The sequence below is a fragment of the Bemisia tabaci genome, chromosome 2 (genome assembly GCF_918797505.1).
Source record: "Bemisia tabaci chromosome 2, PGI_BMITA_v3".
NCBI classification, from domain to species: domain Eukaryota; kingdom Metazoa; phylum Arthropoda; class Insecta; order Hemiptera; family Aleyrodidae; genus Bemisia; species Bemisia tabaci.
In genome coordinates this window covers 36,324,661-36,346,942 of record NC_092794.1, presented here as the reverse complement: position 1 = coordinate 36,346,942, position 22,282 = coordinate 36,324,661, and the positions used below count along the sequence as shown (strand labels likewise).

The 22,282-nt window shown below is 39.4% G+C and overlaps 3 protein-coding genes across 7 annotated transcripts in view; 1 reads left to right on the top strand and 2 right to left on the bottom strand.

Annotated features, from left to right (window-relative positions):
* Positions 1–21,644, bottom strand: part of LOC109043408 (kelch-like protein 5) — a 221,482-nt gene extending 199,838 nt beyond the window's left edge. For 2 of the 5 annotated variants that reach the window (XM_072297233.1, XM_072297243.1), the window contains exon 1: positions 21,416–21,644. The gene's annotated coding sequence lies outside the window, so the exon portion shown is untranslated. Of the gene's footprint in view, positions 1–20,700; positions 20,828–21,415 lie in introns of all 5 variants that reach the window. The other 3 variants (XM_072297234.1, XM_072297235.1, XM_072297237.1) reach the window with 3 other exon arrangements.
* Positions 4,846–10,361, top strand: LOC140224078 (putative nuclease HARBI1). Its single transcript, XM_072297248.1, has 4 exons — positions 4,846–5,252; positions 5,897–6,097; positions 6,645–6,792; positions 8,786–10,361. Exons 1-4 carry the CDS (start codon positions 5,140–5,142, stop codon positions 9,515–9,517), a joined length of 1,194 nt encoding a protein of 397 aa, XP_072153349.1. The 5' UTR covers positions 4,846–5,139; the 3' UTR covers positions 9,518–10,361.
* LOC109032048 (uncharacterized) lies at positions 11,624–15,500 on the bottom strand. Its single transcript, XM_072297249.1, has 3 exons — positions 14,906–15,500; positions 13,757–13,986; positions 11,624–13,372 (listed from the first exon to the last, which is right to left on the bottom strand). Exons 1-3 carry the CDS (start codon positions 15,393–15,395, stop codon positions 13,070–13,072), a joined length of 1,023 nt encoding a protein of 340 aa, XP_072153350.1. The 5' UTR covers positions 15,396–15,500; the 3' UTR covers positions 11,624–13,069.
* Positions 21,645–22,282: the final 638 nt, after the last annotated feature.

The window sequence follows — 22,282 nt, the reverse complement described above, 5'->3', positions numbered from 1 at the left end:
GCCTGCAAAAAGTAAACATCGGTAGGTTGCTACAGATCATAACAAGAGTACAGTTTGATGGTCGGTACCCACCAACCAACTATTTGATGCTAGTATGCAATTTACTCATCAGACACCCAGTATATAAATTACCGTGTATGCGATTTATACTAACTCAATATATAGGCTCCACCAATCACAAGTATAGCCCCACATACACGGTGAAAGTGGACCTTAATATTGGCTTAATGTGGGAGTCACCGATGCGTTGTTGAGCGGTGACCTTTAAAGTCACTTTAAACAGCAGTTACACGATTAAATCGGCAGGGCCTAGCATTGTTGCCGAGCCAGAGGCCCAATACAAATTTTTCATAAGAGTTCAAATGGGTTAGTGAACATATTTGTACAACCCTGACAACAGTGACTTAACTTGTTTGGTTTTTTAAAATTCTGGAAGTGCACGTGAATATTGAAGGTTATGTGTTGAGTGTGTTTTGTTATTTCCAACCATGAGGGAGTTGAGGAAGTAAGCCCCTCCATATTGTCGAACATATTATGATTATTTTGGGTAGGTGAATTATTATTCATAGGCTCAGGAATAACTTTTTTGGGCTGAACCACTACCCTCGTGGATTTGTCATCGTGCACACCAGCTCTACCTGCTAGTAGAGTCCCTTTATACTGAGAGTCAAGACAATTTGAACCCATTTCTGATTGGTTCCCGTATTTTAGGCCTCCACAGTGTCACAAACGGGAATAAAGATTACATTTTCACCAATTGCAAAGATTATAATCTGGAATGGACCAGGGAATTACGGGTTCGGCTAGAGTCCCTTTATACTGAGAGTCAAGACAACACCCCTCATGGAGTCACAAACGGGAATAAAGATTACACAAATTGAACGTTTTTCGTAATCTTTGATCGGCTCATTCTTAAATTCCTTTCTCCGTTCCTTCTCTCATTCCGTTTGTTCCTTGTCGAACCCGAAATTCCTCGGTCCATTCCAGATTATAATCTTTGCAATTGGTGAAAATGTAATCTTTATTCCCGTTTGTGACACTGTAAAGGCCTAAAATCCGGTTGACCAATCAGAAATGGATTCGCATTGTCTTGACTCTCAGTATAAAGGGACTCTAGGTTCGGCAAGGAACAAACGGAGAGGAGGAACGGAGAAAGGCATTTGAGAATGGGCCGATCAAAGATTACGAAAAACGTTCAATTTCTGTAATCTGTATTCCCGTTTGTGACATCCAATTGTCTTGACTCTCAGTATAAAGGGACTCTACCTGCTAGCAACTCCCTGCATGATTTACCCGGCTTGGGCATAATTTTAAGTAGGACCGTTCTCTTCACGTTCTTGTTACTATCGATGAAAGACATTTTAATGGCTGAAAATTGCGAAACGCATGCGAACACGAATACAAAAACTCCGAACTCCGAAGTCACTAGCTATGTTTATGCGAGCCTCTTAACCTGACTTCAATCGAAACCTGAGTTTGAAACCAAGGTTCAAATCACGGCATAAACGATACGGAACTAACGAAATGTAGGTTTCCGAAATTTGTGTTTGAAACCTTATTTTACACTAAAGACTAGGTTCTCGCACTCCGCATAAACGAACCGGAGGTTGAAATTTGTTGAAATTCGACTTCAAATGCGATTTTCAGGTGCGCGATCGGCAATATGGCGGATTTATTATCATAACGTTCGTAAACAACTGGTGCTTATCCCACGATTTAGCTTTAATTTTGCCATTATTCAACATTTTTTACAACCATAATTTTACGATAATTGTTTCTTAAGCACTTATACGTGATTCCTTCAGTTATATGTGGCTTATTTATCCTTATTTAGCTAAACGTAGGACGTTATTTTCTAGTGAAGGTGTTTAGTGTCAGATGGAATCCAGGCTTATTTTTGCTTTTCAGATTATTCTTGCAACTCTAATCAACATTTTATGACTACAGAAGCAATGCAACCAAAGAGCTTTACAGGCCACAATTGAGTAATAGCCTTACCTACCAGTTCATCATCTGCGGAGAACTTTTTTACTGTATCCGCACGATTTGCCTAGGATTTCAAGATAAGGCACCCTGCTTCCCTATAAGTAGTGCACCGAATTTTTTCATTTCAATCTACCGATTAAATCTTAAATCTGATCCAATCAGAGCTGCGTAGCTCTTGAATTTGTGTGTTATCCGTGTATCTATTTCCTGGTTGTCCTACTGGAAGTGTGACTCCAGCCACAACCATGACCTGCTGACTTATTTCTTTGATCCAATCTCTTGTAAATGATGACTCAAATTCTGAAGCCATCATTTATTGAAACTAGTTCAAAGTTATTGCTCCAAAGTATCGTCACTCTTCTCATACTGATGCAGAAGGAAGGAGATTCTTCGGTGAGTGCTCTGTGATCCAAGATTTTCAATTTGAGATAAGAATAAGGTTTTTCTTGAGGCGTGTAACAATTTTTGGTCGTTGAACCACTTGTCGTAATTGAGCTTTGGCGTTAGAGATGCATCAACTGTGGAAAGTGGCTCTGCCTGTGCAAAAATATCTTGTGACAGCAGTGAATGTTAGTAAATGCGCTTTACAGATAGACTGAGAGCTCCAGATTCCAATCTACGTGAATAATTAAATTCAGAAGGATTTTTGAATTGAGTTCATATCGAATCTCAGTGGGAGAATAATATACAGTCTAAGCGAAAGAATATCAATGGTAAGGTTGGGTTTGTGCCTTAGGTTAGTGAAATGCAATGGCAGGTTCTGAAATCTTGTTTGTCAGTTGCTCTTTACATGAGTCACCTTTGAAAATCAAGTTTAAGAAAAACACACATAGGTAGGCAAACAGTGGTAGGTAGCTTGCCTATTTTCTTCCTGTCTTGCTCATGGACTCGGAGAGCAGTCGGAAAGAGGGGTGAGAAACAGGATTTCAGCGCGTGTCTCTGGGAATGTGGAAATTCAAAATTTGTGAAGCGTCACCAGTTTGTTGAGATTATCACCGTCCGTTGCCTCAAGAGGATTTAGACGCTTCTGCTTCAGCGATACATTGTTGACCTATCAATATCTGCTTATTTTGATCATATCTTGAAGGAGGAATTCCCATAAGTATATCCCGATTCTTTATTTGTTTCACTACAATAATGGCAGACATACAATCTTTACGACAGCATGGAGTGAAGGTGCGGTGCTTTACTGGATTAGCACTCCTACACTTTCAATGCCTATATCTACCTACAGGGTGATCCAAAAGTCCCTTCCACCCCCTCTAACTTTTTACCTAATTGAGGTAAAGATTTGAAACTTGGGGGATATTCCTAGGTCAAAGGGAGCTACTTTTTGGCCCCCCTAAAATTTTCAGGGGGCCCCCCTTAGGGGGGCAACGGCCCCCAACTTTTAATTTTCAAATGGGAAGACCCCCTTTGTGATAGCTCGTTCGAAAGAGCATAAAAAAAGAAAACTTTTCGCGCAAATCCGAAGTCAATATCTCAAACCGTCTCAAAATGGCGGCCGGTTAAAGTTCAAAATGGCCGAAAATTCACACCGGTTATTTGTCGATGGATTTGCGCGAAAATCGGTATGTTGGGGTATTTTGACACGAGAAAAACGAATTTGACGTTAGATTTTCAAAAAAACCAAAATTTCCAAAATGGCCGCCGGTTAAAGTTCAAAATGACAAAAAATTGATTTTTTTAGAAATGTAAGTTCAAATTTGTTTATCTTATGCCAAAATACTCTCAAATTCCAAGTCTTAGGCAAATCCATCCGGAAAAAACCGAGGTGACAATTTTCGGCCATTTTAAACTTTAACCGTCGGCAATTTTGGAAATTTTGGTTTTTTTGAAAATCTAACGTCAAATTCGTTTTTCTCGTGTCAAAATACCCCTACGTACCGATTTTCGCGCAAATCCATCAACAAATAACCGGTGTGAATTTTCGGCCATTTTGAACTTTAACCGGCCGCCATTTTGAAACGGTTTGAGATATTGACTTCGGGTTTGCGCAAAAAGTTTTCTTTTTTTATGCTCTTTCGAACGAGCTATCACAAAGGGGGTCTTCCCATTTGAAAATTAAAAGTTGGGGGCCGTTGCCCCCCTAAGGGGGGCCCCCCTGAAAATTTTAGGGGGGCCAAAAAGTAGCTCCCTTTGACCTAGGAATATCCCCCAAGTTTCAAATCTTTACCTCAATTAGGTAAAAAGTTAGAGGGGGTGGAAGGGACTTTTGGATCACCCTGTATTGTAAGATCATTAGAAGCTCAATCAACAACATGATGAATTTCTGCGCCTGCCATAATTATTTTTAACATCACTAAAAATTACCTATGGCAACTTTTCTGAACTCAGAATATAAGCTCGACCATGATTTGGAGGGTTGTTGAGATTAGGTATTCATTATTCAATTTTAAAGATGAACGTAAAATGATTAAACATCTACTGTCATTTTTCCAACTGTTGCTCAGAAAGTCAGTAAAGGCTTTTCTAGTGAAGATGAAGCCTCCGCTTATGTATTGTGGAAAAATTGAACATACACTGGATAAAAGAGTAATACCTAATAATTTATTGAATCAATTCATAGTGGAAAAATGAAGCATAGCTTGTGAAAATGGCGCCAACATGAAATTCAAGTTCAATCGAAAATATGCGCATGAACAGCGCCAAAATCGGAAAGTTTGATTTCCCGCGAAAGTCGGGTTACAGCGCCCGCATAAACCCGACGGAGGAAACTTGCATTACAAACTCGGGTTTCGTGAAACCCCGGTTTCGATCCTCGCATAAACGTAGCTACTAACCACACAACACGACCGGGAGAAAACCAAACACAGAGCAATCCTCCAGAGGATGGTGATCGTTGATTCAGAATACCATCGGTGAGCCTTAAGCCCTTTCCACACGTCGCAAGTTTTGCTGCAAGTGAGCCGAAAGTGAGGGTCATCGATGCGCTGTTGAGCGCTGACGCCCGATTTTACTTTCAATAGCGTTCACACGTTGCAAGTGAAAGCGGCGCGCGCACTTTCCTTTCGACCAATGAGCGTCCTTTGTTTTGTTGACAATATTCACCGGCACATGACTTTTGAGAAAAGTTTGAGGTTATGTATTTTGTTATCCTAGTGATCATAATGCAAGGAAAACTTTTTAATACAGTTCTTTTCGCTTTTTACGATGGATACCGACCTCCTTATTGCTTTGGCAGTTTGGACTTTCCTACTAATAATCGCGGCCTACCGGGAAGAGTCGAAACGGAGGCGACGTGGAGAAAGGAGATTTTGGGTTCGGTAAGTTTTTCTTGTTTTATAAGTATTACTCCAGATTTTGATTTTTAAAAGCTTTTTTGCCTTCAGATTTTTCTTCTGTTGGTACTGGATATCTCACAGAAGCAACATAAAGATTTGTGTTTTAAAGTTATATCAGGCCATGCCACAATGCAGTGTGCTGTATCGTGAAGCGACTCACGCTAAAAATTTCACAGTCCAACTGTTTTCTTATAATGCTGTATGAATCGAGTCCTCCGAGGTAAACCCTTATAACTGCGCTCTTTCTAATGGTTTGGTTGCAAGACAAGTCTGAGGTGCATAAGTTTAGCAGGGATTTTGCGTCGCTGCAAATTGCTGATGCTCCACCTGTGTCACCCTCATGAAGAGATTTACGCTCTAAATGATGGAGTAACCAGGCCATATTTTAAAGAAAAACTGATTTAAAGTTAAGAAATGTACAGTTTTTTTAAAAAGAGGGAAAGTAGAGCCAGCAAAGTAAATGGAATAATGCATAGGTTGTTAAGTGCTATTAGAAATTAACAAGGTTTTAGAGAACACATTGCTAATCAGTGTCTGATCTTTTATCTGATTTCTCCCTCTAAGTTTCTTTTTGTGACTCATAAGATGTGCAGAACATGCTCATCAGTTCATTTTTTTATTTCTAGCAATTGGTTCCTTCGCCGGGAAACCTTGCAGCAAGGCCTGTTACACAATGTTGATAATGAATTACTACTTGAAGATGAATATTACTATAAACTGTTCATGCGACTGCAAGATGATGAATTTGATCATGTTCTGTCTTTAATTATCGATGATATCACCAAGCAAGACACAGTAATGCGTCTTGCCATTACACCCAGGCAAAGGTTAGTTTTAATTTTCAATTATTCATACCAGCTCTTTTTTGGTAGTGTTACATTTCACCACAGCAGCAGCATGACAAACAAAAGATCCATACAGCTACTTTATATGTATTAATTCCATTTACCGTGGACTCTGCAGAAAAAGCACAAGATGTTTATTTATATCGGACTCCATTTGATAGGTTGTCATTTGGATTCTTATGAGACTATTGGAAAAGGAGCTGGGGAAAAGGTCTACAGCCACCACATTTTACTATGCACAATTTAATTTTTCATACATCTATCAGCTGGGTATGTCAATATTCAGAATATCTTGATTTTCACAAGAATATTGGCTCTAAGCCACAGTGATGAAAAACTCGACTAATTGAAATTGGAAAATAAGTATAATCTTATCTGTAAGATTTCTGATAAAACCATTGCGTCTCTATTCCTGTTTGTCATTTTATTTGTGTCACTTGTTTTCCTTCACCTAAGTACCTATGCAGATTAGACCCTGTGTTCCTAAAATCGGGTTCATAACCCAATTATACATTTTCTGTTTGTCCAGATTGAGTCTTACGCTAAGGTTCTTAGCAACAGGTGAAACTTTCCAGAGTTTGGCAATTTCATGCCGGATTGCACCCAGCACGGTTTCGAAAATAGTAAGAGAAACCTTAGGAGCTATTGTTAAACGACTGGGACCTATCTATCTTCAGGTATGTGCTTTTATTAGTATGTTGTGCGGTATTGGTGTTCCTAGCATGTAGGAAAATGAGAAGAATCTGAAACTTTATTAAAAGTGAAAAAAAGAGACAATTTCCCTGCGATTTTGTATTTGTCCTATTTCATCTCATCATGTGTGTGTGGTTGCAGTTCAACATTAAAACAAAATTTTTGGGTTCAACTTTGTAGAGAAATTACCCGAATTTTCAGTAGGAACTTTGCTGGAAACCCTGGAAAAGATATTTTTCCATCAGATAAATGTAATGTAAAGTTGAAACTTATGAGCAGAAAACTCATCTGCATCTTCAATTAATACAGAATATTGCGGGTATATTGTTTTTCACATGAGTAAATACTGAGCAAAGTCCTTAGGATAGCATAAATTGCTGAAAAAAGTTCAAACATATTTATATTCATTTATTTCCATCACGGCTCCTAGTAGAGTTTATTTCTTCAAAGAGGAACTAACAATTATTGCCATGAACTGACAACACCTTTTTCCTTTGCATTTTATTCACTGGCAGCTTTGATCACAACCTACAATTTCTCGGTGCCAGGCAGGTGCAATTTGCGTAATAGGGTAAGGGGTTTCAAGCACTGTCAACAAGGGGGGGGGGGGCCGAATGTAGAGGGTGCGCTTTTGACAGAGCGCATGCAAAAAAGAAAGCAAGGAAAGAGAGAAGAAAGTCTTTAAATGCTTTGAAAATTTCCTCTCAAAGGACTACGTGCAAAACGGGCCATTTGGGGCTCGGGGCGGATACCTTTGAAACTTGCCCTATTCATTCACCTAACAATGCCTCATCTTTTCCCAAAGTTTCAAGCCCCCCAAAAATTTTGGGGAGACGCGGCGGGGGGTCAAAGTTATAAACCGGCAAAATTTTCGCGAATTTATTACTCGAAAACCAAGAAGTTTTGGAAAACGCGGTTTTAACGAGCGTATTCAGCGTGACGTGAGCTTTCAGAAAATGTATAACATCATAGGGTTTTGTCAACTTCAGCTCGAGTTATCGCCTCCGAAACGCCGGAACGCTCAAAAAAGACCCCTTATTTTTTCACGTTTGGGCCGATTTAAAAAAAAGCCATTTTTTTATTTCGATGAAAAACTGATATGTTGTTCCTGACTCTCTGTAGCCCCTCTAGCTCTTTACCGCATGCTGGGGAAATGTTTTGGTCGCGAGTTATAAGAGCGGAAAGGAGCGAAGGTCGGAAAAATCGGCTATTTTAAACTGCGCGCGCGGCGTTGATCGGAGGGAAAACGTCCCCTCCCACTCAGTTCGGCGAATCACACTCCTCTGCCGACCTCGCATTGTTGCCACATGTCTCCTGATCCGTCGCCGCGCGCAGTTTAAAATAGCCGATTTTCCCGACCTTCACTCCTTTCCGCTCTTATAACTCGCGACCAAAACATTTCCCCAGCATGCGGTAAAGAGCCAGAGGGGCTACAGAGAGTCAGGAACAACATATCAGTTTTTCATCGAAATAAAAAAATGGCTTTTTTTTAAATCGGCCCAAACGTGAAAAAATAAGGGGTCTTTTTTGAGCGTTCCAGCGCTTCGGAGGCGATAACTCGAGCTGAAGTTGACAAAACCCTATGATGTTATACATTTTCTGAAAGCTCTCGTCACGCTGAATACGCTCGTTTAAACCGCGTTTTCCAAAACTTCTTGGTTTTCGAGTAAAAAAATTCGCGAAAATTTTGCCGGTTTTTAACTTTGACCCCCCGCTGCGTCTCCCCAAAATTTTTGGGGGGCTTGAAACTTTGGGAAAAGATGGGGCATTGTTAGGTGAATGAATAGGGCAAGTCTCAAAGGTATCCGCCCCGAGCCCCAAATGGCCCATTTTGCACGTAGTCCTTTGGGTTAAAAAATCAGCTTATCTTGAAGTAACATTCTAATTCCTCCATCAATCAGAAATGTCTTTCTCATGTTCTTTTTCTATGCAGTTAATATTTAATGTTTAATATTTATTTTGACATTACTTTTACAGGTCCCTTCTACGGAAGAAGCGTGGATGCGTGTTGCAGAGGAATTTTACAGTCGTTGGGGTTATCCTAACTGTCTTGGGGCCCTAGATGGGAAACATATTGCGTTCCGTCCTGCACGATCTGAAGGCTCTACATTTTATAACTATAAAGGATTTCACAGTGTCGTCCTCATGGCTCTGGTAGATGCAAACAAAAAATTTCTTTTTGTTGATGTGGGGGGTAACGGGAGAGTCAGCGATGGCGGAATTTTCTCTCGGAGTCGCCTGAGTCAAGCCTTAAGGGAAGATTTGTGGAATTTTCCGCCACCCCGACCCCTTCCTGGCCGCCGTATTCAAACGCCTTTCGTTGTCATTGCTGACAGCGCTTTTCCTTTGTTGCGACGACTGATGAAGCCGTACAAATTTAATTGTAGAAATTTGATTCAGCAAATTTTTAATAGGTGTCTCAGTTCTGCGCGTCAGGTGGTTGAAAACGCTTTTGAATTGATGGCGAATCGTTTCAGAGTGTTCTTAACTCCCATCCAAGTGTCTGACCCTAAATTTGTAGAACTAGTCGTTTTCAGCTCTGTTATTCTGCATAATATGCTCCTTGAGCGTTCACCACAGATTTACGAATTAATGGCTAACGAGGAACCGCTCGAACTCCCTGACTATGAAGGAGACCCTGGGCCCGTTAATGAAGCCGGACTGCATGTCCGGCGAGAATATGTGCATTTTTTTTATAATAACAGGTAGAATGGATGATGTTGTTTTCTGCGTCTATTTAAATGTATGGTGAATATGTGAGGAGAATTCAACAGTATTCTGCACAATTTTCAATCATAATTACCCATTTGAGTCCCTACATGATATACAATAGAAGATGTGTAATTTTAAGAATTTTCCAAAAACCGCTCTCCACTACTTTGGTTTTTTTTTTACACTAACGGAAATTTTTCTTCCTGATTTTTTCACCTCTTATCAAAAGTCCCCGATGAAAACACAGGAGAGAACACCAGTCAAGTGGCCCCTTGACAAGGATTCATGTCTGCAATTGCGGATCAAACCGCTCCGATTTGTAGTATATTTGTATTTTATTTGTTTCTATATGTATACTATTTCTTGAGAAACACTACGATTGGACTGTATCTTAGCAGGTCATTACAATGTTTCACGTTAAACTGAAAAACAAAGACATACTGAAAGCTAGTAACGTTCGGTTTTTCATTTCTCCTAATATTATTTCCCCCTCATCTTTTTCAATATTACCTATACATGTGTTTCTCATTTTTAGCATCTATGTGACATGAAATTCCATTTTTACAATGGAGGACTTATTTTTGTTAAGTTCTTAAGGACAGCAGGGTCTTCTGTCAATAGACGGTCAATAAGCAGATAGAGAGGCTTTCAAAGGCGGAAAATGACGGCTTTCAAAAATTAAAAGTTGCGTGCATTTCAAATTTTTTTCATGCTTTTACTTTTATTTAGTTCTTTGTTATTTTGTTACTGTAAGAAACTTTTTATGGATTTCTCAATAGTGCTTGCAGGCAAGACTGATTGTATATAAATAGTCTTTTGAATAAATTTGTATTTTTGTGTTGCTCTTAGTAGAATGTTATTTAAAATTTAATCAATTCCAAAATTACAAATCTTCGATCACCCTAAAAACCTCCTTTGCTTTAGAATGTGCATACGTTAAAAATATTGATCGGTTTTCATTCATCAGCTTACAGTAATAATAGGTTTATGATGTTTACAATTGATGGCCGAAGTCAAAGAACAAACATCTCTCAATATTACAAAATTTCAGGGAAATTTTTCTTTCTTAGGGAGAACTGTTTGAAAAATCTAGCAACCAAATTCCAGAGTTTTTTTTTTTTTTACACTGATGGAAAAATCACGCCAAATATCAAGGAAAAATATATCTTAACTTTTTTTTTTAGTAACAGATATCAGCGTAGTATTTGGAGGTATTTCTTACGAATTAAGTCATTGTAATGCCTTTATTTCTTAGCCTTAAACCGAAATGAAGATCTTCAAGATTAGTCAACTTGCAAGCTTTTCTTGTCATAAATTTTACAACTTTCAGGGTAGTAGTAAGTTACAAAGGAAGGAGAAATTTATTCTGATAAGGTTGATAATCGCTGTTAATAAGTTAAAATCTCGATTGGAGAAAGTGACTCATTCCAATTGTCATTCATTTTACGAAATTTAAGCTGAAAATTCTCAGTATTTTATCATGCTTAGGCCAGCAAGGAATAAGTATTAGAGAGCAAATTTTCTAAACTTTGCACAGTTTTAATAATACAATTTTGTCAGGAAAGAAAATTTAGCTTCAAAACTGGATCACTTTCAGACAAAAGTTGGTTATAGTTATTATTGCTCTCTGTTCTCCATGAAATGAAGCATTGAGCTTGATTAACTTTAAAGTTTTAACTTCTTAAGAAAATTGAGAAGGAACAGTGATTCAATCTCTTAACACAGAATCTCATTGGGCCTCAATGAAAATCAACTTTAAGGCATATGTTCCGTCAGGTTTGCTTTGCACTATGTTGATGAAGCTGTCACACAGTGAGCATTGGCAATTTGCGACTTGGGAAATCCCGATACAGCAATGATTAGTTCATTTTACTTGTCCGAAGGTATCAATCTTATTTATGGGAGGGGGGGATTCAACAGTGGCAGAACAAATAAACTTGACGAAGACGGTTTGGTGCTTTTAGGAAAGCGTGAATCATTTGATTTGAATAAAAAATTAGAAATACGTACATTTCTACACTAAAAGATTTAAACAAAAGAATAAGTACAAATGCAGAAAGTTAATAACAACAACTCATATTTGAAATATGTACATTTATTCACATTGAAACATTACAAGATAATACTAGAAATGAGTAAATTTTCACGAAGGAAGATTACAAAAAAAAAAAAAGAATAAGTACAAATATGGAAAGTTACTAAGAACAACTCATATACCGTTGGCATGAGTGCAAAAACGCATACTTTGTTTTACGATGTTGAAAATTTCCTGCCCTAATTCATTTTCTTCAAGGAAAACTAATCAATTGTATTACTCAAAAATATTTGTTATTTTTCTTAGCAGCCTAAAGAATATTGTGTGAAATTTTCAAGAAATAATGTTGGTTCGTTTCTCTTATAAAAAGTAACGTAGAAGCAAAAATCAAGAGACACGTTTTTGCACTGATGCCATTGATATGTACCACCTCTTAGACCAAAACAACAGTGAGCAAGCATGGTGTCTGTCCATAAGATGGCGTCAGCAGCGCATGAATTACGTAATAAATTACTGATAAAGAAAAATAAAATCCATTATTGAATTGAGGAGAAAAAGAGGCATGACAGAACTGTGTGGTCTTGTCGAAAATCCTGGTAAAAATCTGAATAAAACAGTTGAACAGGTTGGTGACATAGGAAATGGTAGAACTGCTGCTTCGTTTCACTTGTAGTTGGAAACTTTTCTTTAACAAAAAAATCCGTTGCAATTAACTTGCTTCAAAGCATTCATCTCCATTAAGAACTTGCAAGTACTTTTATATTTAAAAATTGTACGCAAAACACATGTGTCTTTTAGCCTAGGGTAAAATCTATGGATTTTCAAGGAAATAAGTTTGTGATGTCAGAGGTAAAAGAATCAACCAGTTAACAACAATGTGGGGAGCTCTGGAGGAGTATCATCTGCAATGCCTAACTGCTGCTTAGGCGCTGTCGCTCCATTTCTCGAAAGGTTTAGATACCCGGTCAGGTTTATTTTTTACTTCATTACCATAAGAACTTTTGTTAAGCATGACATAAGGCATTCATGTAATTTACATCAAAAGGTTCGACCATTGGCCACAACACATGTGCAGTGTGCAGGGTTCTTTGTCTACATGTCTCTCATTCGTGCGCACAAAATTACAGATTGGCGCACAAAAAGAGATGAAAGTATAAGAAATATTATATATGATTACCACATTTCATGCGGAAATGAAAATATTTAATAAAGGAAAAATCTAAGCATGGAGCATGCTGGTTTTAAAAAAATTGAAAAATAAAGAACTGTATTAAAGAAGGATAATTCAGCTACAGAAAGGCAAAAAGTGATTTCGAAAGGCTTTGATATTATGGTGAGTCAAAATCTGAACATTATAATACAATTATGCGCTTTCCATTAGTGGTAATTATTTATTATTTAAAAATTAAAAATGCTTTAGAGGAAAAAACATTACATTATTGAATTCAAAAGTGCCTTTAATTTTGGGGAAAAATCAAAACTTTTAAAAAGAGAAGAACTAAGGTAGGGACTAACTATTTGTGCTGTTCAATCAACACTGTCATTATGCGATTTTCGGCTCTTGTGGCATCTTCTGGATCCATTGACCGAAGTTTGGAGGCAACATAGGAGCCGATAACATCAAAGTGATCTTTAGCTTTTTCAGTAGCCGCCGGAGTTGACTTTTCTGATTTATTCTTGGCCAAGGTTTCAAGAGCTGAGCCAGTTTGCTTCAAAGCTTCAGCAAACTGTGAATCACTAACACTTGGGTTGCTCTTTCTTCTTTTGATTGGAGGACCTGGTAACTTCTTACTCTCATGAACAATACCATCCTCCTCCTGTTGACAAATGTAAACAACAAAAACTGTCATTATTCGTTTTCATAGAGATGCAATTTTAAATGCATGAACAACAAGAGGTTTTCTGAGTGTGTTATGTCAGCAACAATAAAAATTTGAATTACGCAACCCTCCTGGTTTTGCATTTAGTCTCCCTGACATTCCCTGACTTCTCCATGACTAATTTCATCTCCCTGACTTTCCTGGTTTTTCTGGTTGCTAGACACCTTGCTCCATACATGTGAATGACATCAGTCTAAAGATACTTCTGATAGAAATTAAGTCATTTTGCTTCATGCTCTCTTCTAGCTTAAGAGGTGCATACTCATTTCTCTGTTAAGCGACAAAAGTTCATTGTAATCGTTAGATCTAAAAATAACAAACCTCTTCTTGGCGAATGATTGCATCAAATATGTCTTCAGACTCAGAGTTATCGACTGTTCTACGAGCATCTATGAATTCTTTGATGAAATATATTTCATGATAGAACTTCATAGAGGGGGTGTATCCTTTTTTTCCTCCAGCAGCACCAGTACCCGTGCTCTCTCTCACTTTCTTCTGTTCTGCCGCAAACTGAGTACGTAAAGAATGCCATTTGGCTTTGACATCATCGACTGTAAAAAATGACAGAAAATAAGTATGCATTTCAAGAAAGACAAAATGAAAAAAAATTAAATACTTACAGACTCTGATCAAGTTTTCAATTTGAAAATGTAATATATCGGATTTGTGCAGGGAAATACATGGACGTACTTATGCTAAAAGGAACTAAATGCATAGGATTTGTGTGCAACATAGTTCCTTTTAGCATAAATGGGTTCACATGGACAACCGGAAGACTATGTAGGTACTGCCCATTTTATCGCACAGCAGAGGATATAAGTTTTAATAGTGAACTAAAAATATGGGAACAAGCGAATTTTCAGATGTTATGTACCTGCTTGAAATCTGAGGAATTTAAATGTACTCTTATTATAAATCAATAAATCTCAGTTGGTCTTTGTTTAAAAGGAGACATGCTTCGACAAGTAGTGCACTTGGAGACATGTTTCGGCTTAATAATGAGTCTCATCATCATGAAATAAAGATGTTCCTAGCAAAAAGGTAACTCAGCCGATGGAGCTCAAATGGAATAGGCTTCTCCCTTGTCTCCACGAGCCATTTCACAGGATTTATCCCAAGTTCGAATCGCAGGAATGAAACTTCTGGGCTTTTTCGCGTAAAACAACACAACAAAATTTCTTCTTCTTTTAAAGTCGTTCCTGGGACTCCGCACAAGGACTTCTAGTTGGTACTGTGATTAGTATTGACTGCCTCAATATTTTTCCCAACTTCGCAAGTGAGATTTCTCCCTGGGACAAATCCCATGAAATGGCTCGTGGAGACAAGGCGTTACTTATGACTTGAGCCCTCCTATTGCCTCTCACCCCAGTTCTGCAATGCACCAAATGCACATTATTTATCTACATAATGAGTCTCATCATCCTGAAATAAAGATGTTCCTAGAAGAGACAAAAAGAAACTACCACTCACCAGTTGTGCCTTCCTTGAAAAGAGACACTTGCTTTGATACCATGCTCCAGCTCTCCTCCCTTTTGACCCGATTATGAAATGTTTCTGATTTAGTGTCGTATAGACTGGGATGTTCTTTGACAGCCATGATGAGCTCTAAAGTCTGTTCCGGGTTCCACTTGTCCTTATCAGTGGGTGGCTTCTTTTTTGCTGGTTTTTGACTCGGAGGCGGAGGGTCATTATTCTCTGGACCTGTTGCTGGCCGAATAGTAATATTCTGATTTTTTTGACTCGGAGGCGGAGGGTCATTATTCTCTGGACCTGTTGCTGGTCGAATAGTAATATTCTGTTTTTTTTGGCTCGGAGGCAGAGGGTCATTCTTCTCAGGACCTGTTGCTGGTCGAAGAGTAATATTCTGATTTTTAATCAGAGGTGCTTGTGTACTTGGTGTAAATCTTACCAAAACTGGCTTGCCATTAATAAGTACATATTTTAAGGAATTCTTATCCATCTTAAATATGTACAACTGTACAAAATTACAAAATATACACAATTTACACAAAAACACTACCCGGTACCCGGTCACATTTAGAAGAATGTTGGTTGTAGAGCCACGACCTCATCGATGATCGCGAAATTTGCGGACGGGACGCAAATTTCAGCATCATCGATGAGTGATGCACCGATGACTCCCACTTTCGGCTCACTTGCAGCAAAACTTGCAACGTGTGGAAAGGGCTTTTATAATCGTCGGCCCGGCGAATATTAAGGTTCACCGCTCAACAACGCATCGGTGACTCCCACATTAAGCCAATATTAAGGTCCACTTTCACCGTGTATGTGGGGCTTATAATTGGCTTAATGTGGCAGTCACCGATGCGTTGTTGAGCGGTGAACCTTAATATTCGCCGGGCCGACGATTATTAAGGCTCACCGATGGTATTCTGAATCAACGATCACCATCCTCTGCCATCCTCTGGAGGATTGCTCTGTGTTTGGTTTTCTCCCGGTCGTGTAGTGTGGTTAGTGGAGTTTTTTTATTCGTTTTCGCATGCGTTTCGCAATTTTCAGTCATTAAAATGTCTTTCATCGATAGGAACAAGAACGTGAAGAGAACGGTCCTACTTAAAATTATGCCCAAGCCGGGTAAATCATGCAGGGAGTTGCTAGCAGGTAGAGCTGGTGTGCACGATGACAAATCCACGAGGGTAGTGGTTCAGCCCAAAAAAGTTATTTCTGAGCCTATGAATAATAATTCACCTACCCAAAATAATCATAATATGTTCGGTTGGAATTTCTTTCATGGTTGGAAATAACAAAAAACAATCAACACATAACCTTCAATATTCACGTGCACTTCCAGAATTTTAAAAAACCAAACAAGTTAAGTCACTGTTGTCAGGGTTGTATAAATATGTTCACTAACCCATTTGAACTCTTATGAAAAATTTGTATTGGGCCTCTGGCTCGGCAACAATGCTAGGCCCTGCCGATTTAATCGTGTAACTGCTGTTTAAAGTGACTTTGAAGGTCACCGCTCAACAACGCATCGGTGACTCCCACATTAAGCCAATATTAAGGTCCACTTTTACCGTGTATGTGGGGCTTATGGCGGTTGAAAAACCATAGAGTATGTACATAGAGTCGTAATGTAAGTGGAAGAGCTGGCGCCATGTTCTGCTCGACGAATTCCGAGCCCGGTGTGCGCCGAGTTCGGGTCGCTTTTTCGATACATTTTCGATCCAAAATGGCGGTGTGGAATACGAGGTAATTCTTATCTCCTTTGTTGTTGTTGTTGTCATCAGATGGCCGGGTACCCGTGTATCGCAAACAATCGATTATGTATCGAAAAAGTGACCCGGCGTCACACAGGAGTCTCGGAATTCGGGACAAGGAAAATGCTTAAAAGTGGCGCCAGCTCTCTCTTTTACATTACGACTCAATGTACTCTATGTGAAAAACGACCGTTTTGAATGGGTCGGTTCCAAAAACAGCTTTTTCTAAGTTTGAGAGGTCATTTTAAGGTTTTTTAGTAGCGCCATCGTTCTTTTCGTGAAATTTGCCATAAGATTCAGGCATCAATTTGCAAATACCCGCACCTTGCAACAGGCCCATTGAAAATTTGTTTTTCAGATCGAGAACTGATGGTGCTCATTATCAGCTGACCCGGTGTCAGTAAACGATCGGAGGGTGCCATATTTCAAGTTGAAAAAAAAAAATTTCCAAGTCGAGCTGTTCCGTGTGTTTGAGAAAAAAGTGTCATGTTTTACCCATCAATCTCTTCAGAAAAATCTGGAGAATCGATTTCTGGAATTGTGGACGGATAAATGTTTCCTTGTTTTCGAGATATTTTCGATGGAAAATGAACCCCGTGTTATTTTCCATAAGGGCTCCAGAAAGAGGGCTCCAGGCGAATCAGCCAATCAGAGACGACTCGTCTAAAAGTGGGGGGTGCCACTCGCTCCGCCTTTCACGTCCGGGCTCTTGTTTTCTCAATTCTCTTTGATTCGCTATCACGGCCAACGAACTACACCTCTAGAATGGCCGACCAGTGTTAGAGACCCGGAACGTTTTGAAGTTGATATGGGTTAGGTTTACTTGGGCTCACACAGCAGGCTGCCATCTAAACCCATGTCAGACGCTGCCCACATTTTGCCGAATATTGTTGAATAAAGTGATAGCAATGAAAAGATTGCATAATAATCGCACCTCCAAAGGTTTTCTAAACTCAAAAAATAGGAATTTTGAAAGCAAACCTCAAAAAAAATGAAAGTTTACATAGGTTTTCAAAATGGAAATTTTCACATGTAATCCTTATGGGCAAGACGCAGCAGAAATGGAGATTGAGGTTAGCTATACTTTGGCTCCCACCCCCCTCCTGCCTTCAAAAACCGGCCCTTGCGCGTTACGCAGGTTTGCTATCACGCGGCCATTCTAGAGGTGTAGTTCGTTGATCACGGCAGTAGTGGAGGTTAGGTTAGGTTAAGTTCATCTCGAGCTCCGATTGGCTACGATGATGAGCGGACGCTGCCGGAGAAACCCGAGCAGGGCTGGCTGCTGCGCACCGCCCTCCGCTCACCGCCGAACGGCTCCTCCGCTCCGTGAAGAAAACGGGAAAGGATCGATTTTTAACTCACTTTCCGACCCAGAAGTCGTTGTGAAGAACCAAAAACCCAGTCTGTAATTGATTCATCTTATCTTCAGGTATCCATCACGATAAAAGAAATGAGTTTAGTCCAAAAACTCGATTTTTCCTGATTTTTTAAAAAACTCATATTAGCACGCAGTTCAGATAGGAAAAACCCGTGGCCGTGCGTTGTGACGTCAGAGTCACGTGATTTCGAAGCGCGGGAAGGAACCCCGTTTCACACCGTTTCTCAACTTTCGACGCTTTTTCTCCATGTTCCAATCATCAGAAAACATAGAGTAGTTTTAAAAAAATATCTCAACAATCAGCACACCACCAACTTCTAGAAACTGAATTTAAAAAATGCATGCAACAACCCCATTGAATCGGGACGTGCGAAGACCGCTAGTGTCCGTTTTTCTAGTCATGGGGTGTTTTTTCTTTTCTTTTTTTTTTCTTTTTTGTTAGGTTAAGTACTTCTATACATTGCCACCTGAGGCAGCACTGTCGCCTAGCTGTCCGGGGATGTCGGACTTGGCATCTCGCAATACACAGTTAGTCATCACACCTGCATCCGTTGAGTATCTCGTGTCCAATCCTCTCATCCCCACAGGGGATGACCCTAAAATGGTGTCAGGTGTAGGGTCAATTTTCTTTTCTCTCCGTCAATATTAGTCGCTAACACTACCCGTGCTAAGTGATTGTGTGTATGCAAATGTACAATTTACCGTCCGTTTTCGTCCCGAACTTTCTGACCTCAAATTTCCGCGAACTGTCAGGCCGATGTCAAGCTGATCAAGCCGTCCCTCGTGCTAAGAAGTTGAAATCGTCAATCCGTCATATTTTGTAGTCAAGTCCACGGGTCACGTAAAGCATAGCGTCCGAAATGGTCCTCACCAATTTTGTCTTTCGTCAAATACGTCCAGTCCAGGTCAAAACTGTCTGTCTTGGTCAAGTTGTCCGTCTCGTCTCTCTGTCTGTCTGTCCGTCGCATCATGTCTGTCCTGTGTGTCCAGCTAAACGTCCCTGATCTTGTCTTGTCTTGTCGTCTGATCAAACGCTTCTAGTCGTGAGTCTACACATTTCTGATCGAAAATTGTATCGTATCTCTTCTCTCCGTTAACATCAATCCTACTTCAGATACTGTAGAACTGTTGCAGCAAGCTATTAAACGCTGTCCGGCTCCAGTTACTTTATTGTTACGGAATGTAAAATTTTGTCGTATCTCTTGTCTCCGTTAACATCAATCCTACTTTAGATACTGTAGAACTGTTGTAGCAAGCTATTAAACGCTGTCCGGCTCCAGTTACTTTGTTGTTATGGAACGCAAAATTTGGTCGTATCTCTTGTCTCCGTTAACATCAATCCTGCTTTAGATACTGTCGAACTGTCGTAGCAAGCTATTAAACGCTGTTCGGCTCCAGTTACTTTATTGTTACGGAATGTCATTTATCTCAACATAAAATTATGGTCCTTCTACGCAAAACTTTGTAGCAAGTGACTTGTCTCAATTGAATGGAGAAAATCATTTCTCATTAATAAGTGGTAACCACACCTTACCGTCAAACTATATCAACTCCACACTGGGCTTGAAAATTGTGTTATCAGGCTATTGTTGCTGTCTAGATCCATACTTTCTTAAAAGGATGTCTTAATGGTATGTCATCTCATATCTTCCTTAAATTATTATCACAAATGCATAAAATCCTCTCAATGTAAAATAGATGTTTGGTTCTTTTTTCTTTTTTTTTTTTTTTTTTTTTTTTTTTTTTTTTTACTACTTCAAATAGCCCACAAGGGCTAATCCCACGCTTTAAGTCCCATCCCCCCTCCGTCCCTACTGAACCAGTCCCGGGCAACCATTGCTTGAGACCATCAAACTCGGGTCGCCTGGCCGGGAATCGAACCCGGGACCTCCCGATCATAGAGCAAGCGCTACAACCACTACACCATAGGAGGCCGACACACACCATAGGAGGTTCTCGCAAACAACAATCATTAATATATTTTGTCTTTGATGCTCAAACTGTGCTCACTATGTCTATTTAATTCTACGAAGACCAAAATATAATTTTTCTTTCAGCCGCATCAGCAAATAATTATTCAAGCCAATTCCAGTTTGTATCTAATCTCAATCTTCTTCCTCTACTAAGTCAAATTGTTCAGTAACTCCCTTAAAGCATGCTAATTAGTTCGGCTCCATACAACGGTATGTGGAGAATCAACTCCCACTGACTTACAATTTTCTAAAAATCAATTTTTTTTCAAAAAAAAAAAAAAAAAAAAAAAAAAGGAACATGTTAGGTTAAGTACTTCTATACATTGCCACCTGAGGCAGCACTGTCGCCTAGCTGTCCGGGGATGTCGGACTTGGCATCTCGCAATTCAGTTTGTCATCACACCTGCATCCGTTGAGTATCTCGTGTCCAATCCTCTCATCCCCTCAGGGGATGGCCCTAAAATTTTTTAGATTTCATAATTCTTTTAGAGAGTTGATGTAACCATAGAAGTTATGAAAGGACTCGTTTTGAGTTTGAGAAAACCTGAAGAAGAGTTGTAACGCCACTTTCGTGGTTGTAACCAAACGGAAAGTATTAAGAACGCAGGAAGACTTAGGACTGGAAAAATGGACATTGGCGGTTTTAGCACGTCCAGATTCAATTTCAATTTTTGATCATAGAAGTCTTACAATTACAAGTCTTACAATCCGGGCCAGACTAAGTCTATGCTCAATAGGCAGACAGGTTAATCCCAGGTAACCTCAAACTATAAAGTTGTCTGGTTTCTCTTTGAAAAATAAAAAGAATGCGGCAATTCTGAAACACCACAACATAGATAAGTGGTTTCTGATTACTGTAGCATCAACATATCATTTTATTTTTCACCATGTTTCGTTTGAGGTTACTTTTTTGCCTTTTTCAAGTCGCGAATCCTCATCTTTTGAAGAATCATATCTCCCTACTAAAGAATTTATTTGCAACACTTATCTGCACAAAAGCACATCCTTCTAACTATCGCAGAATCGGATTACACAGATTACTTACGCTTTTACCGTGTTTCCGTAATTTATACTTTGTGCGTATCACGTGTTTTTACAGTATATTGCATCGTATACCTGGGAGAGAGAGGAGATGGCAAAAACCAAAATCTGAAAAAAGTGAATTCAGAATACCATAGATATACTGCATTTTCGTAGTACATCTGCGAACACTCGACATATATGTGCTTATGTGTCTTTTCGTGAGGGCCCTCGGCCTCTAAGGGTATTGTCCGGGTAACACATTCATGTGTTCAAAAGTGAATATTACATATCAGCAGGATCAGAAATAAAGAAAAATGAAGGGAAAACACACAGAAAAGCATTTCTTAAAATGCTTGGAGAGTGAGAATACCCAATAACCTACCTAGGTATAACTAGAGGCAGAGTCACTGCTAAGTGTAACGAGCCTGAGAGAATTCACACACTCCACTCCATTACTCTTAAACACTTAATATTCGTCTAAACATTCAAAAGTAAGTACCTATTCTGATTCCTCTTGGCAACTAGAGTCTTCACATCATAGGTACTTGCACTTTACCAAACTACAGACTTCCCTCACTTTAAAGTACAGTTGATGTTGAGTTGACACTTCTACCATAGAGAAAAAAAAGGAGGTGTTTGCATTTCGGGCATCTTGGAGTATTTTGATGACTTGATGACGTAGGTGGGTACAGCTGGGTACAGGGACGTCCCCTTCACACTGTACCCACCTACGTCATCAAGTCATATAAAATTCCAAGATGCCCGAAATGCAAACACCTCCTTTTTTTTCTCTATGCACTTCTACAGCCGGCGGCACGGCATGGACCAAAGACATAAAGACGGAGGGCTAAAAGCAAAAAATGAAGCTTCTAGAGCTTCTTTTCAATCACCTCTACTATTGGCTAGAGGATTGGCGGCGAAATTGGGACAAGTTTGAATTCAAATGTAGGGCGGGAACTGAATAAAATAATTGCGGAAACAAAGTATTTTAGGTTGATTTTTGCCCAAATCCAGGTACAAACTCATATTTTTTTAACTCTAGGTTAGTTTCCGTCCGTCGTCGACCGATTAATTTCATTTGGGAGTAACGTTGATCTAGAACTGTAACGGCCTGTTTGAACCTGCAGAACCACCATAAGCAGAAGAAAAACTAACTTTATCTGAGATTACTGCCTGTTACCGAGCAAAAGTAGGTGTATTATGTTAGGACGCAGACCGAACTTTCTTAGTATATTCGTTTTAGGAATTT